Here is an 18,874-nt window from a genome sequence, read left to right on the forward strand (position 1 = left end):
AAATGTTCATTTTACCCATTCTTGACCATGGCTATTTGTGATTGCTGCTCAAAAACTGACCATGAATCGATAGAAAAAAAGAATATCTGGGAACAAGTTTACCTTTCTTTACATGCCAGTTAAACATTTCGACTGCATGCTCAGACATTGGGTGGGAGACACTTGTTCAGAGATAAACTCGGAAAAAAAAAGTTTTGTAAAACCGTTAGTTTTAGCGGTTATCGATTATTTAAGACTGTACATGTCAGCAACACATATAACGATATAACGAGATGGAGTCTTTAAATTAAACACGCACCCTGAAGCACTGTAAAGCTATAACTGTTCTCTATCGCGACACATTGCCTTGTCGTTACTATACACAAAAAAATCAATGAAGCTTCACCAAAGCAAATTCAACTGTTTATACTAGTTTGACCTTTTAACCTCTTGTCGTGACCTAGATAATCACCATAGAAACATAGACATTCAGCGGTTCCATGGCTAGGACGTATTGGGAAGTTTCATGATTTCTTGCGGTGATCTTGACATTTTGGTTGTGTACATGTACATGGTAGAGAAATTCGAGTTTTCGGGCACATTTGTTTCGTTTTGTTGAATTCGAAGTCCTTGCAGCAGCTAAAGTCATAACAGGACCACTGCTCAAGTCTATTTGAACGTGCTTTTGCACTGGGAAAGCCGCATATGGACACTTTAGCTATAAAAATCCCAAAACAGTATTCATCTCCACAGATTTAAAGTTAAACGTCAAGCAGAGACCATCAAGCAAGTACAACTTAAAGGAATGTGGGTTGTCGCGTCTGCAGGGTCAGCATCAAAGCGAAAACGAGGTTTTGTTAAGTACGACAAGAGAGAAGATGATATCAGTTAGGAAATTTCTTGTGGAATGCAGATATCTATGAGGTTCCATTGATACATTTTCAGGTCTGTAGGCTTTATTATCCGTCAAGAAGAATTGCATTGTGTTGACCTTTGACCTTCGTTTCTGGTCTTCCGTCCCAATGAAAATAACCTCTGCATGATGTTTTTATATGAAAATATCCAACCCTTTAAAAGTCAAAACCCAGAAATGCATTAAAACAACTTGACATTTGGCTCCCTCGTGACCTTGACATTTAACTACAAGTGTGAGAGATATACGCGACACACTCTCCAAACATGGATGCATCCATCCACGAAGATGACTCATTAAAACCGAGCTGTTTAGAAGCTGTGGACCAATTAAGTCTAATTGACAGACTTACTGACACTGTACACATGCAATCCCATATACGATGTATTCCTAATGGATTCACCAGCTAATTAGAATGACGGAAATTCAGTTGTATAAATACATTTCTACTTATGACATTAATGATATTAAGATATGTATACATGTCCAGTAATCAGCTCATAATACTACCTCGTTAAGCTGGTCACAGAAGGCCGTTCTGTCCAATACCTAGTCTTGTTGCGATGGTTGCTTTTAAAAGGTGACAAATGTCAATGAAATGATTGGATACACACTGCTACAGATTTGTACCAGATGCTGCGAACTAATGGCTACTGTAGGGAATGGAAAAAGAGCCAAATGTTAATTTGTAAATAAGGACATTTCTATTTATCACAATAGTGCATCGGCCTACAGGAAACGCGTAGACCGATCGCAAGTCACCCCGCGTATGACGTCAAAGTTACGCTACCTCGTGACATTTGCCGTTTGTGTTAATGGATAACTAATAGATTTGTAATGTTTGTTCCGTGTAACTGAATTAATACGTGCCGTTTCGAACGAACGAGAAGTAAAATGTTTGCATCTTTGAATGCCCTCGGGAACCTCTGCTGATCTAGACTGTCTGGTACGACTGCTTGACGGTCAATGTATGTGCATATTGCCAGTTTAATTTTGACGGTAATGGCATCGTAATTTTATTTCGCAACACAAATAAAAATAACACAGAGTTGTAGTGGAGAACGAACACGATATATCTTTTAAACAATATTCAGAATATATTCATATCTTGCCTGTGATTATTTCTTAAATTCCAGACTTAAGGTCCTTTACGTCAGTGTATCTGCATGTACGTCTATATATATATATCAGCATAAGCTCGGTTCAGTTGAGAAGTTAAAGGGCATTTCAAGGTAGAATGACAATAGCCTAATTTGTTCCTTTGGCATTGTTTTATCACAATGTTGAAAATATGTTTGAGCTAAGAAACAAATGACATTAATGCGCAAAAGGTCTGAAACATTTATAAAGAAAACAACAAAAACACTATTTAATGACCAATTACAACCGGAGTGTGAATGTGTTCGCTAGATTAAATAAAAACTGTAATTTAACTTTTTTTTCTTCTCAAAAATGAGAGATCTTCTCCCTCTGTCGAAGATAAATCAACAATGAGAAGATATACTAGTAATCCATTCCTCACTACGTCAGACAAATCTTTCCAACAGCTGATAATATCGTTCATACACTCTAATCTTGAACCATCTCTACGTAACAGTGAAACGACGTTTCTGTCTTTTCGTTTCGGCGTTGGGTTCCTGATTTCATCCTAATACTGACGATGTTGTACTTTTTCTACTTAATTATATATTTTTAGAAACACAGTAATCGATGACGGACAGATCGACACCCATAATACACGACGACATATTCAGATTACACACTTTTTGATGACGACATTTGCTGGTACACAACTGTGGAACATGACATTAATGTTGACGTCAGTTTTAAGTTTCTCGGTACCAATAAGCGGACATCCGTTTTCTGACAATATACTGTAGTTAAACACTTCTTCTTCATTGAGCCACCCTATCATTTATTTTTATATAAAACCCGTTTTAACTCATTAAATAACACGAAAATATACTATTAAAACCTTCATCTGGGGTTCATGGGATCGTTATTTGCAGCTAAAACAACTCATAATGTTTTTTGAATGAGCTATGTGCGATTGCCTTTCCCATATCAAACAACATAAACCTATTGAGCAAATTACACATGCTATGTTCAGGCAAAGACGTTCACCACACATCAACACGACAACTTAACGAATGGTTTCGTGGCATGCTGGACTCAAATTGAATTATAGTGCTGAATTGGATGTTTTAACCAGATGTGTGTATTGATCGGCCGGGGAGAAGTGTCATCGCGTGCCAAAGAGGGCGTTCCACCAGCATCTGCACCACATGAATCAAAACCGGAAGTGGAATCATGCACGGGTATGCATAGATTTAACGCGCAATCGGGTCAAAACCAGAAATCGCAATATTGTAAAATGACGAAACGTGCACACCTACTGTACATTGGCAATAAACATGTTATTTTATTCTACTTTTGAAGCATAATTTGCTTAAAATTTAAGATCAGCTTAAATCAACTAAAACTCACTGAGTATAACTTTCCAGATGAATGAAAACACTTTTTTTTTTATATCTATGAAACACAACACGCTGTATAATTGATGGGCTTTGTATAATCAACGCAATTAGTTTCAATGATATAGTTTACTCTGTAATTTAGGACAATGGTTATCACATTATACTAACTAGCTAAAACGGTTTGGGGTTTCCAACGTCAATGTCGCTGGAGTAATTGTGTTTGTATTTATTTTCCTGGACTGAAAGCACTTATATTTCATTTCGATTTCTCGATACACTGGTCCGATCCTATTTAAAACTGGTTGGTGGGGAGTTTTTTTCAATGTCCTACGTTCGATTGGCATAACTTGCAAGCGGAAGTCATGCATACCAATGTACCGAACCAGGTTGTCGGTAATTCCTCGCCGACTTAATGCATTTTACACTCGGCGTCAGACCGCTATTCAATTTTGATCGTCACATGGATATCTGCATTATCGAGTATAGACGTAATTCTATGGACCCAAATCGTTTAAATATTACATAACGTTGTTCGTTGAATTCCCCTATGGACAGTGGGTACGGTGGACCACTGGCCTGATAGGATCAGCATATTGCCTGGCATTTATATCATTCGGAGATGACAACTGGAGGCATCGGAATCAAAAACAGACCTGGGCAAATTATTCATGGAACACAGCCATTTCTGTGCATGGATGACATTGAGATTGGCTCGACATTTGAAGCCGCGTACGGCGATCAGAAGATATATTCCATATATGCCGACGTTGCGGTAACATGCTATCGTAGCCAGTCGCCTGCATTACATTGAACACCGATTGTCTTTTTTGTGTTTTATTTTCGTCTTGTAACCTTTGTTAGTGTAGTCTGCTCCGCAGTCATATTTGAAACCAATTGCCAATTCACCATGGCTGTGTGACATTGTAAACAGCACGCGGCTTGTCCGCGGCCGACATTGAATCTTGAAATTCAATGTCTGCAATACATAGTTGAATTTATTTCTGGTAGAGGATGAATCGGGAAAAGAGTACCATTTATAAGAGTGTTGATGGTCGTTCAAACAGCGTATATTTTGCTGAAGACATGAATATTGCTTCCTTAATAACAAAATAACAAAACTATTTTTGTCTGAAGAAAACAAGATTTAACAAAATAAATTCGTTTAAATTAGAACATTGAAAATTGGAACGATGAATTACACACTAATTACGTGGAAAGCAGCAACAAAGATAGCGAGTATTGAATCGCGTTTTAGTATACATATTTCCAACAGAAAAAAAAGACTTAACGCAAATTGAAAAAAAAAATCTAAATCAGCTTTTAAAAGATTAAGAATTACCAGAAGTTCTATTTCATGATAAAACACTGGTAATCCCGTACCGACGTTCAGTTAGCAGTTAATATACTTTGTCGTCTGCTCCTGGAGTAGCTATATATGTATCTGATTTGTTCGTGCGTTTTTTGTAGGATGGTCTCAACTAATCTCTCCTGGGACCATATCGATTCAAACAGAAGTCGTATGCAGAAGAACAGTTAAGATTTCTGTAGGTAAGAGCTGTTTTTTGCTGTTTTCTTGTAGAGGCATTGTTGAAAATAGTTTTGTTAGAAACAAATCCATGAAATTTCTTGCTATTGCTCCCGGTCGCATCACTCCCAATCGATCAATGATTTTCTTACTTCTCAAGCTTCCAAATAAGACAGAAAAAATATTAAATGGAGAAATAAATGACAGCACAGCATTATAATTTCCCAACGCTGAAAATATGCGTCTAAACAGAATCATGTTCAATTAATGTACTGAAGATGTTATTAACGTTTAGAAAGTCCCTAAAACAATGCCTAACGTTCACACAACTTTTTTTGTTCAACATGACGTCACATCATGTATTAGGCTACAACATGTGTTGCATACCGAGCAGTGAATATGGCCACACTTACTCGTTTCAAGTATGAATAATAAAAAATACAATGAGTAACTGTTGCTTATAAAAAAAAATTACAGTATATTAAAAATGGCAATTCAGTATGGAGTAAGTAACTACGGATTTAAAGGCTTTCTGTGTTCTCGATAACATATTGAGCAGGAAGCTCATCTTATTACATATGGTCAACATACAAAATGTATGATCAAATGTACAATTTTGGGTTGTCCATTTGCAATACATACATTTAAGTCTAAATGAATTTTTAATGAGTCTTCTGTTTGGACAGAATATTTGACACTGAACTAAAAATTACAAAACATCCCTTAAATATTTACAACACACAATATGTTTTGCCCGTCTCTCAGAAATACAACCAACAACTCCCAATAAAATACAGACGTGCTATTCATATCTATGGTATTGATAAACAATATTGCAGGAAAAAAACCATTTTGTAGATGAAACCTGTAGACAAGATGAACTGGTTTTAGAAAGCATATTTACGTCATTCCGGATCACGTTGTATGCTTATATATAGAATTCTATAAATAGCAGAAAAACAATCATAGCTCAAAAGCAATCGACACTTTGTTGTTTGGCGTGTGTGTATATATAAGTACGTACGTTCTGACTAGAGGGCGTAGATACTTGTATATCGATCACAGAGTTAAGGTTTCCATTGCCGAAGATGAAATCTATTTGATTAAAGCGATTTTCCGATATTCACGTGCTCATGTACTACATCAAACCCATTTAGGGAATTGTCAGGGTATATTTTGGTAGTTTGTTTCGGTGTGTCACATATCGAAGAACACTGTTTATGATATATGAGAAGTCGTGCTATAAAATGTTCTTTGTTTTGTTGTAATTGCGACACTTTCAGACGAAGATATTCGGTTGCATAAAAAGAGTTTTGCAATTACCTGATTAATGCGGCTGTAATTTGGCTCTTAAATTAGTTCGTACACAAAGAACTCTCGCTAAGTCCAGAAATACTACTGTTGAGATAAAAACGAGAGTCAATGACACGGCTAGATCATAAGGATATTTCCTTTAATAGAAAAGGGGAGAACTTCTCCTCAAAACATTGCCTTGTATAGCCGCAAGGCAATTGGATTTGTGATGTCTAGATTACCGCTGTTTGTGATGGGCTGTAGTGCTAGTAACCGTATATAGGTTATATTAGGTCTGATTCAACATGACAGTACCGGGCTAAGCGTTGTCTAAACACAAAAGCAAAACATTAATTAGCAATGAAATGGGTAAACTAATTTTGTCATTGATTTTCCGAATATTTTTTCAAAAGAAAATAAAGCTCAAACTACGTGCAATTTCCTACATATTTTCCACATACAATATAGGTAAATGTCATTGATGGAGCGTGGCGGTGTTGTCGGGGGCCAACAAAGGGGTATTCGAACGACTGTTCTCAAAACATTGTGGAATATGGCGGTACCCGAGTTTGGCGGTACAACGATTGGCGAAATAAGTTAGTTTATTTTTATCAAAGTATACGCAATCCTATTTCTTAACAGAACAATGAAGGGCCACTAGTGATGTGGTAAGGACACAAAGATGAAAAAAGTTTGCATGTAGTTTTATCGGAAATAGTAAGCAATTAAATAAACAATATGGATGACATGTTATACGAAACTTTAACACACTTTTCTATTCCGCAGGTTATTTTCAGGTTACTATCAATAAAAAAAAAACCCACAAAATAGCATGCCTCCCGGGGTTCCATTTCATACAATGCAGATGGCAGACCCCAAAATATACTTAGACAATTTAGTTGTAAAATTGTTGTCAAACTCCTATCAACAGAGCCGTGACTATACAGATGATACACAACTATATAAAAAGAGTACTTATGAAGCAATATGTGCCGGTTCGAACTGATAAAAGTGATATATTTATATATATATACATAGCAAGGATTACCAAATTGAAAAATAAAACCTAGTTTATGAACAATATCTTCAAAGAAGTTTTATCCGAATTGGACGAAGCGATTCGCTGGTTGAGAGTTGACTCCATTCGACTTTTTTATTCACAACATAATTCAGTCCATAAATCAATTAAGATTTAATTGAATGGGAGATTGTTATCGTTATAAAAGTGCATTTAAGAACTCGGTGACATCAAATCAAATTTCTTTTCAACAGTACAAATATATTTCGAATGAATTTGAAAAGGAACAGTCTTTTACTGGTATATAAAGTGATGTGCACAATTACGCATGTATCCATTTTATGGTTGTTGTTGAATGTTCTCAAAAATTCAGGCAGAAATCTTCCATCCACTTATTACAGAATAGTTGAAACTTAACCGCACGATTTGTCTCTAGGGAGCAAAACTTCACTTGCCTTCGCCATCATTCCCGACACGAAAGGCAAGACGCGCTATCGATTCCTGGCTTTCGTGTATTCCCTTTATTAGATAAACTCCGCAGGTCGTATTTAACAAGACAGTGCCATCAAACGTATAGCTCACGTGTAACTGAATTCACCAATCGTATTTATTTCTACATGCGGGCTTCCGTTCGTTGTCGGATATAGTTTGCGTTATCTCATTTGTAAGTGTTCGGCACAGGCTGGGAATTTTCCTGTTTTTGAAGAACTCACTATTCTTATGTTCCTAGTTCTGCTGGAGATTGATCATAGAACTACATCTGTGAGTTTTTCGCAAATAGACTACCCTAATTTCGTCTGATAAGTCGCCAAATATGGTGGAGTATTTTAATTGCACTCGGCGACATCAAAACAAAAAGTAAATGCAATGAAATTTATAAGGCGTTCCTTCACACATATCATTTAGTAAAAAAACAAAGGATTAAACAAGAGCCACTACTGGTTTTTTTTGCAGGAATGACTTTCAAAACTCTGACCCACCGAAACTAATATCAATAAAAGACAAAGTTCCAACATGTGGTGTTGATGCTTATTTCACGTATCGGTATCGATAGAAGGTTGATTTTGAGATATTTTAAACTGTCTTAAGAATCTTCAGTCTCCATCATTTTCTAAAGTAAAACATCGGTCCAGAAAAGATGACGTCATAAAGGGGTTTGGCGATAAATTGAGGGAAACAAATAAAGGAATACTTAGAAAAGGTGAACAAACATGGACCGTGAAATATATTGACAATAACCGAGGTGGCAAATGTAGCGAGAGGCATTGCATCGAGGTTTTACTGTACATTGATTAGTTTTAAACGTTCAATTCCACGCCATTCCTGATGCTTAGCATAACTCGTCTGAAAGGCACTTTCGTGTGTCAGACTAGTCTATCAGAAATTGGCAAAGGCATATATGCAAATAGTTGCCAATAGTAATGAGACCTATTTTGTTGAACATACCACTGGAAGAAATAAACCACTCATGGTGTATGATAATGTCCGCCTGATTAAAATTTGTTCTACAATTTCTTTTTGTTGAGTTTGGTAAGAGGATATTTAAACCAACGGTATTGCAATGAAGACAAATAACACATTATGCATAACCTTCAGTGTTTGCATTTCAGTGAAGATGAATTCCATTTCGCATCTAATTATTGACAGACAATATGACAATGACCGTCACTTCACCAACAAACTTATCTTTTCTCATCTTTCTTAACAACCTTCTTCTTCCTAATGTCTCCCTTGACAATACCTCACGTTTGGCCTTTAGTTGAGCGTTCGCCCCTTCGAGGAAGGCTTTTGGGTTCTGTCCCCTGGCCTAGTCATACCAGAGTCTGTAAAAATGGTAGTTGCGACTCCTGCTTAACGCTCAGCAATTTAGGAGTGGGAAGACTGTTTCCCCGTTGTCAGTATAATATGACCAGGTGGTGTGTCTGCTGGGTGTCTTCGGCAGTATGTTCCAGTCAGGTAGCACTATAAAGTCGTCACCAGTTCCGCGCTGTCACAAGAAGACAAACACGAACATATCGCAGCCTCCTTTAATGACCATAGCTGTTGATAGGACGTTAAACAACACTACAATGTAACCAAAACCCAACCTTGACATACATAACGGCCTACTAGTCTCTCCGTTTTATGAGGTTGATATGTCAAAGTTGATACGATACGCCTTTCAGCAGCCTATTTAAGTATCGAGGTTTTCTGGAAAGATGTTTCCTGTTGTCAACAAGGATTTACTACATCGAGGACATTTTACGGTCATTAACACGACAAGATTGCTGATGACACACACGCTTTACTGGGCTTGACAGAAGACTTCACATGTGGTGCCGGAAATGCTTTCACTTCCGGTGAACTTGATTTCCCCTAAATTATTCGTGGATATTTTACAGTCGTTTTTCCATGTATCCTCAGTTTCTTTTATTTTCTCTGTTTCTGTATTACATAAATGAACGTTCACCTTGATATCTCCCTATACCTTGTTGATTTTAGATAATTTTCCCGTTCAAGCCATTCAGCAGATTTCCCCGCTTAGCACATGTTTGGATTAAAAACAGTTCCGTGTGCATAGCGCCTCCTCTTCAGACACTGCTTATATTTAACCAGATATTTCTTTCATCAGCATGGTTTAGACTAGCTTTATACTGAAAATAACACTATATTCGTGATTGTTTATCACACGACCTATTCGCGATCTAACAGCATTGGCGATCGCCTCCTCTCGGGTGTTGACGCGAATTCGTATTAAGCAACATTTTAAGTGATTCACGGTATAAGTTTGTACCGATTGTTTACCAACCTTCGTTGTATATTCTGGCTTTATAACATAATGCCACTTTAGATATTACTGTTAGGTAACAAATGTGTTGATTATTTGAAAACATCCAAGTTATATATAGTCACTGACGTCAATAGGTACGTCAAAAAGCTGTAATCGGGTTTCATATAAAGCGATTTGTTCAATGCCTAAATACTGAAAACGACGCTTGACGACCATGATAGTCACATGAGGTATTAACGATGTTTGAACGTTGTTGTTTGGCGTAAAGCGTGCCTACAGGAAACGTGTTAAGATTTGGTTATATGAGCATCATCTCTATAGCTTCATTAATCTTGGCAGAACGAGTCGGCGCAAATGGACTTTTCAGTTAAGCCTACATTTCTATTCGATTACTTACTTCTATCAGACTTCCCGAAAAGAGCACCGGTATACCTCTCTGAACGATATACAGCATATCATCAACTGGCGTGAAACATATCTAGAGGGGGATCTACAGGGAATTCAATCGAAACGTGGTCCTTATAGAGAGAAACACAAAAAGAAAGAGGTCGTTATTAAGACGGAGGGAACAGAACGAGGTTGTGATGATGTTACGGAGAGAATTTAAAAGGGAGCGTGGAAAAGAGAAGGGGTGGAATGAACCGACACTCGCAAGTAACATTTACAGTTAGAAGGGGTCAGAGTAGGTCTTGATACAAAAGAGAGAATCAGAACGAGGCCGAAGTGCAGAGCAGGAAATAAGAGCAAGGTCGCAATACAGAGAGGGATATCGGAACGAGGTCGTGTTACAGAAGAGGGAACCAGAACGAAGCCATGATGCAGATCAAGAATCAGAATAGAAGAGGTCTGAATGAATACAAAAAGAAATCATTATGAGGTTAAGACAACTATAAGGTTATATATAGCAATGTATTCTATGCTTGAATATTGAAAGCGGGGCTTGACAGACACTTAATGCGTTTAAGCTGTTACGGATATTGTGTGGGGATAACATGTCTACAGAAGACTTGCTAAGAGATGATTGGATAGGAACCATCTCTATAGCGCAGTTGATCTTAGCGGAACGAGTCAGCGCAAATGGACTTTGCAGTTAAGCTGGTATTTCTATTCGATTATTTGTTCGTATAAGGTTTCCCAAAATAACCTCTTTGGACAAAATGTAATATCATCAGCGGTTGTGATTCAAATCAAGAACGAGGTCGTAATACAGTGTAGAAAATCAGAACGAGGTCGTAATACAGAGTAGAAAATCAGAACGTTGTTTTCATTTAGAAAATATAATCAGAACGACGAAGGGGTGAAACAGGGTATCGATTCAGGCAGAGGTCTGTATATGTGAGATGGAATAAAAAAAAAAAGGTTTTAGATTAAGAGGGTGAATCAGAACGAAGTCATGATAAAATGGAAGGAACCAGAACGAGGTCGGGATACAGAGGAATGAACATGCAAAGGAATAACCAAAAGACGGTCTAAAGGGTTATTGGCAATGCTGTTTGATATTTTTCCATATAAGGAGTTGTTAAACTATCTTGAGTGATTGCCCATAGCATTATTCAAACAAAGTAATTGCTAATAAAGTTCTCCATACTTTTGTTATGTCCAGCTTGGTGTTTGAAGAGAACAGAAAACATGACTGCTATTTTTCCGGATTCTTGTTATTGGACATTTAATAATTATATTTTCATGAAAAATTATGGAGTACAATGTTGATGCCGAATCCCGAAAATGACTACAAAATCATGAAAGATGTGGTCTCCTCTAAAAACATCTAAGATATGGCAAGCGTTATACAAGCTGTATTAAAATCGACCTGTCTTTAATGTTTCGGACAACGTCTAACCATGCAACATGCAATATGTATAATGTTATTCCTAGATCAATCAATATCATACTATTTATTTACAGGAAATGGAAATCAATAACTGACATACAGGTCATTAATATGTGACTGGATATTTCAGAGAGAGCATACATATATGTTTTCTAGAGGGATTCTTCTCCGATTTTGTTATCATTCGTTGTGTTTCATTGGGCGAGTCGTCTTAGTGCACTTTCGCTATAGAGCAGAGCTAGCGAGCGTTCTGATATTTAGACTATCTGCGTTCCTTGTCCGCGATGCTCTCAGCTTAATTGCTGCCTTCGGCTGTCTTTAGCCGAAGGGACTATTGGTTTTATATAATAGCTATATTTTCAATTATAGTATATCAGTTCTATCTTCTTGTAATATGATGTATATGTACCTGTAACTGTTCTGTTTCACTGTGTCTTGATAAAGGAGCGGATCGCTCCGAAAATTTGACAACCTTAACTTGTCCACACTGTTGGAATTACTTCGTCGCCCCATATATATATATATATATATAAATGTGTATGGGGTAAAGAAGTAATATATATATAAAGTGTATTGACCATTTTAATTACCTACACATATCATTTATACGTTTGTTTGTTTTTGTTTATTTATTGTTTTTCGATTTTGTGCAATCCATTACAGGTCAAACGAAGGAGGCCTGGTGAAAACAAACTGGTCACAGATGACAATCACGCCCCAATTTGCAGGAAATGAAGGAGAGATAGAAAAGATCACACAAAGATTCTAAATATTACAGTGCAGACAGTAGATCAATTTTGGTATCTTCATTACTTAAAGACTAAATATTGAACTTTTTTTGCTCAAACTCTACATATACGTATATTGCTTCTGCAATAATTCCAGGTATATGCACAATTGATGAAGAATTGCCTAATTTGGGTGACAATGGGTCAAAGTACGAGAGGTAAATGTGTTGTAACATTTGGAAATATTCAATGAAAAATATCATATTCGTATAACATATCTGAAATTTTAAAAACATCTGTCATTTTGTTCAAAAAAGGATATCCCCATTCGATGATAATCTTTGCATACTTGCGGATGAAATTCTCCTCACTAAAGATGAAAAGTGACCGCGTGGTGGCGCCACTTGCTCCCGGAAGACTGAGATTCGCTGCCTTTTTGGCACAATGACGTAACGAACCGTCATAAGGCCCATTGAAATCGTCGTCCTGGTTGCTAACCTGGAAGTTCGCCATTCTGGAAAAATAAAGGATAAAAACGCTAGATTAAAGCTTCTTTGGAAATCATTATGGATTCAGTTCTTTAATTAAGAATTTGTTAACATTTTAATAAAGAAATAACATGTATTGTATTTGACTGAATTTGATTTCCGGTTCAATAGTTAACCGTCACAAATCATTGAGTGGCTTTGGCATTTATCAATTTAACATTGTATAAACACCCAGAGATCAACAAGGAAGTATCTACATGTATCTTGTTTTTCATCTAATATAATCTGAAGTTTTTAAGGTTGATCATATAAGACTTCTTAAATGGCGTCTAGTATTCCCATCCCTCGAAACCAAAATACATAGGTTTAATACAAGGCGGTTTCAAGTCTCCTGTGTAATTTGTTAATTAATTTCTATTGTATAATGGATCAAGTGGCGACAAAGACTACATTAAACCTGTTTACTACTCGACAACGACTTAATGCTATCGTCCGCAGACAGCAAATCAATAATGACATTTGACCTTTCTGAAAATCCTTGGAGATATCGGTTATATCTGACATGTAACAAACATGGCGACAACGAAATCTGAGCACGAGATCTCGTGGGGAACAAGAATACGTATAACAACTGTCGTATGGTTATTGGCTGCTGTTTTGTTATAACTCAAAGATACATAAATATATTTCATTCAGAAACATCGCTTCAATTTCAACAGGAAAAAAAAACCGCTCTCTTAAATAAAGCAAATCATATTGTTATTACAGTTGTATTATAAATATACAGGTTGTAGATAGTTCTGCAGACATCTGGTGGCAGTATGTTATATGTAGTCACCAGCTTTTATTGCCTTGGAGCCAAATTGCTGAAGTTGTATTATTGTTCAATCTAGATCGGTGAAGCAGCCAGATGCGATTTCTGATAAGGGCATTTGCGTTAATTTTATCTTGGGAAAAGACAAAATGTAAACAAAAAAAGGAAAGATCGATATGGTTCTAATAACGAGGTATTGAGAAATATCTTGTTTTATTTGTGCACGAGAGTTTGGTCATCAACCTTTTTCTAATAACATCTGGCAACTAGTCAACACTTTCAATATTTCCTTCAGATTGAAATCTCGTCGCCTAATATATAAATACATAGACTTTTTCATCAACAGTAGTTCTGCCGTCCTGTTCAAGGCCCACGCTACACGCGTATCGACTTGTTCTGTTGTGTCTGTGAAGCAAACTGCTGATGTGGCCATTTTGTGTGATGCTGGTGATATCTGACGGATCTGGAACCAAATCACTCCGCCGTGTATTTTGATTGATGCGTCAATTCCCGGCACCATATACCAGGACGCGTGTTACGAGAACTACACTGTCAGAACAAAGTCTTATATCCAACCGCAGACGAGCAATGTGCAAAGTCATGAAGTATACTTTCCAAAAATATAGTGGATAAATTTGCCTCGCATTATTTGAAATATATCTCATGAATTTCTGTTCCAGTTTTTAAGATTGTGTACAGAATATCCAAGAATGGGTAAATAGTGTTTGGAGAAGCTTATTTTTTATTTTCATTTAGTCGTGAATAGAAGAATGCTATGTTGTTTTTTTCAGTTTTCCTTTGACTAGTCGTTGCAGTAAGTGAAACACCAACACGATTAGCAACGCATCATCAGTTGAATGTGATAGCTTGTTATTGTGAAAAGGTGATCAACTGCTCTGATTATCCCCTCTATAGGTCAATTTTCTGTAAAATAATACATAGATATCCAATATCAATAGAACGAGTGGCCATTTCTTCACATAGTCACTGAAAAGTGATTACCATTGTCTTAACCAGATCAGCTTGAAAACCAACAGAAAACACGAAACCATCGGACCATATACATATACAGTATCTGATTACTTTCAGGCAAATTATTGCCAACACGTGTCCAAAACCTGTAAGTCATAGACGAAAGGCAAAACAAGAGACGGCCATTGTAGGGACTCTAGAAGAACTAAGGTAGGATACCGCTTATACGGCTTATGGGACAACTGAACTGATCTGCTGCCCCTAACCATTTCTTTTCATCATTTTTCTGCAAAGCTTTTTCGTCCAATTTCTCCCCTTTTAAACTCATCGTTTACCTATTATCCGCAGTTTGTTCCTTTGTTGAAAGCTCCATAACGATAAATCAAGGATTATTGTCCCACTGTATTGTGGTTTTTACGTATATATAGAGGTTACACAACGAGTGGTTGTTGAATATGGTATTTATTTCACTCGTGTTAGTTAATTTTCAAAAGTTACAAAAGGCACGAGCTTTAGCGAGTGTCTTTCTGTAACTTTTGAAAATTAACTAACGAGAGTGAAATAAATACCATATTCAACAATCACGAGTCGTGTGATCTGTTTCTACCACAATCTCAGTTGGAAACATCTGGACTGATTTGAATAGCATACACACAGGCTTGTGTAGTGATATGACCCATATGTAAAATGTCACTCATTAATATTCAAAAATGACTTTTTCTTTTACAAATTTGATAATTTTTAAAATTAATGTTTCGGCAACAACTTCGTGAAAAAATAGAATAGATGAGAGACTTTAAATATTGAGAGTATGCATTATTGCATTAATAAATAAAAATTAACCACGGACTATATGCGCGTAAGCATATCGAACGAAGTCTGCCTCCCGCCAAGTGATGATGACGAACTAATCGCTGTCAATGTCCAAAACCATAGGCCTAGCTGGGATTTACTTCGTGAGGTTCTATTGTTGACGTTTATAGTGAGAGTTCCGCCATAGACAGGCCCTCCAAATATTGATAACTGGACACGGAGAGAACGAAATACTTTCCGACACTGTTACAGATCTTTTTGTGATTCACAACGATATATATTACGTCTCTGGGTTTCACGACCTGGACACGCGACGATATGGCGTCGAAACGATATCGAGCGTCTGTAGCAATGTTGCCTGAAACTAGCGATCAAATCTTTAAGCATCATCTTCTTTTGGTATTGCATTATAAAAACCGTTTCCCATCTCATAACCTCACAAAAGTCACCAACATTTGCCGGATGTTTACAGCAGACAACGTAAACAAAAAAGCACGCAGCAAAAAGCGCGTGAAAACATTCGTCCGGTCAAAGTTCATCTTCTCGACCAATCAAAACTACGGAAGGTCATATACCACGTATGGTATATCACTCATATTTATTCAACAGTCTGCATGTTTATACAATGATCTGAGAGTGGAATAACACAGCGTATTGTGGTAGAAATGGTAACCTCTCCTAATTACGTGTTGGATATATCTGTCAGCACAGTTGAGCAAGAGCACTTCAGTTGATCAGGTAGCTAAAACGGTTATAGAGCGATAATATAACGATCCTGGTAGGTTCCCACTGAATTTTTACATTCGGAACACTATTGTTGATTATCTTTTGTTGATTTCATCTTTGTGTGATTTATTTTCATAAAAGTCCCACAAGGTACGGTTTTTCTTTTCAATTATGATTTATGAAAGCTATATTCATGCCGGTAAAACAGTTTTCAATTCATAATCGCAGTTTTTGGCAGTGGAACGGGGATTCTAAAGTTAAATTAAAGATCTTGATCGTTTGCGGTTAGGTCCTTGCAACTGCTCGATCGGGTCATATGACCGGGATGCCCACATATACCAAGGGAACATCCAAAGGTCATGTTTAAATGTCCCACACGTTGACACGTCACGATCTGGATACAGTATCATGACATTCCATTGCCTCGCCAGCTAGACTTTGCCCGAGCATTGTCGCAGTGCTGTACCGAGTACATACAGTTATCAAGTTCTGAAGCCTATCGCTAACCCCGGACCAAGTCAACTTCTGGTAACAATAGATGATACAGCAATATTCAGACATCAGGCTAACCGGGGTTAGCCACAGAATCGACAGTGAAACGGTAAAACAGTTGAAATGAGGACAGCAGGTCATTGTTCCTGCCGAATACGTAATACAGTACAGGGGACAAAAATAAATCGCCTTCTATGACCATGTTTTCCGACAAAATAGGGTAGTTCCTGTCCATATCTTCAGATGATAAAAACATACATTTGCTCAAATATCTTCCGTAGGAAAAAAATTCTAATAAAGGATCAAATATCTTGCAGGAGATCAAATCTCTAGAAATACTCTGGCATTTAACCTTAGCTTTATCGATTGATAACGAATGAGATGTATTTGAAATGCCCTCATTTTTTGTCAATATTTCAGTCCAAAATAATGATAACAAAATTAAACATTAACAAATACCATTTTCAGAATAAAGACATTTACTTAATTAGGAAAAATTAAAACCCACTGATATCAATATCTAACTTTGAGGACAATTTTACCTGGTTTGTTGACAGTGTATCTACTATCTTAAAAGTATATGTGCTTATGAGATGGACGCCAAATCTACTAAATGTCTATAAAAATGTTTCTACAGGAAACATAATAAAATAAATATCAACAGTCACTCTAGATTCAAGCTTTCGGGCGTAGCCAATTCAATCCCCTGTGGTGAAGGGCTAAGCCCGAAAGCTGATATCGAAAGTGACTGTTGATATTACTATAATTTACCTTTAGTCATTCCATCTACACGCTAAATGCATAGTTCTGACATGCAACGAGGCCAGCGAGATAACGCTCTGTAGTAAATCATCAAAACGATAACGGCACGATGGTTTGATTTAGTGACGGGATATCTATAGAGTGTTTGTCACCTTGCCATCCATATAATACAGGGCAACATCGATTATTCTCTTCCAGTAGGGAGTGATTAGCCATGCTGGAACCCTGTGTCGACGGTATAGTGGTCTAATGAACGTTAGCCACACGGCGCCTTAATGACACCTACTGTGTCGTCACACACACAAAGGATACCAAAGGACAGTTAATACGATATCCATTAGAAAGAAGAAAAAAAATGAAAAATGTTTGTTAGCATAGTATCCATGGATATGACAGGTATAATGATTTTTTTTTTACTTTCATGAGGTCGGTATTCAAAATAACTAGCACATATTTACATTGAAGTAACCAAAGGCATTGTATCGATAAGCAGGCAGCAACATTAGGCAAACATCAATTTCTTAATATTTGACAAATAGATCTATGAAAATTACGACAATATATTATTGATTTGCGTGCGTAATCTTGGTATTTATCTTTTTACCGGCAATAATTGCATATGTAAATACTCCCTAGTTGTTTGAGCGGTTCTAATCAAGTAACGGCACTCTTTGACTGGTTTATGTGATCGATACCTCCCTAGTAATCAACGCCAACCTCGTGCCCATACCCACGGCTCTTCCGACACTGCAGCGTGTCAGGGAACGATACTCGGGTGATGAACACAACGTGATTGATTTACACGTAGTGAACTTTTGAAAACGTGACCGCATTATTCAGGTTTACGTTAAAGTGCTGTGTTTGTAACTACTCTCTTTCAGCTGAAACACATTGGCAGTTCAGGGTGTAGTCATACCATGGACAATTATCTCTGCAGCAGAATTGGTTTTGTCACGTACACGTGTACATACATATGTATGTAAACAAAAATCTAAAACATGTCTTGTCCGTTTGCACTCTTCGCAAGTAATCGAATCACGTTTTTATCGTACTGTACTTACTGTATGGTGCATTTCATTGTAATTTGTTGTACTATTATCATAATATCATATGTATAATTGTATCATGCTCAAAAAGGCACTATTATGGTAAAATCACTGTTAAAATAGTATATTATAAGTTATATTTGCAGTAAATATGCCACAAAACTAACACTTTCTCTTATTTAAACTGATTAAAAGCGTCTGTCAACATATTTCATAATTGTTGAAGA

At 36.9% G+C, this 18,874-nt stretch overlaps 1 protein-coding gene across 7 annotated transcripts in view; it reads right to left on the reverse strand.

Annotated features, from left to right (window-relative positions):
- Positions 1-18,874, reverse strand: part of LOC110467402 (voltage-dependent calcium channel type A subunit alpha-1-like) — a 274,929-nt gene that overhangs the window by 98,331 nt on the left and 157,724 nt on the right. For all 7 annotated transcript variants that reach the window (XM_021524541.1, XM_021524542.1, XM_021524547.1 and 4 more), the window contains one exon: positions 12,857-13,048. In XM_021524541.1, coding sequence (XP_021380216.1) covers positions 12,857-13,048 — 192 coding nt within the window. The remainder of the gene's footprint in view (positions 1-12,856; positions 13,049-18,874) is intronic.

Source organism: Mizuhopecten yessoensis, unplaced genomic scaffold, assembly GCF_002113885.1.
Source record: "Mizuhopecten yessoensis strain PY_sf001 unplaced genomic scaffold, ASM211388v2 scaffold11173, whole genome shotgun sequence".
NCBI lineage: Eukaryota > Metazoa > Mollusca > Bivalvia > Pectinida > Pectinidae > Mizuhopecten > Mizuhopecten yessoensis.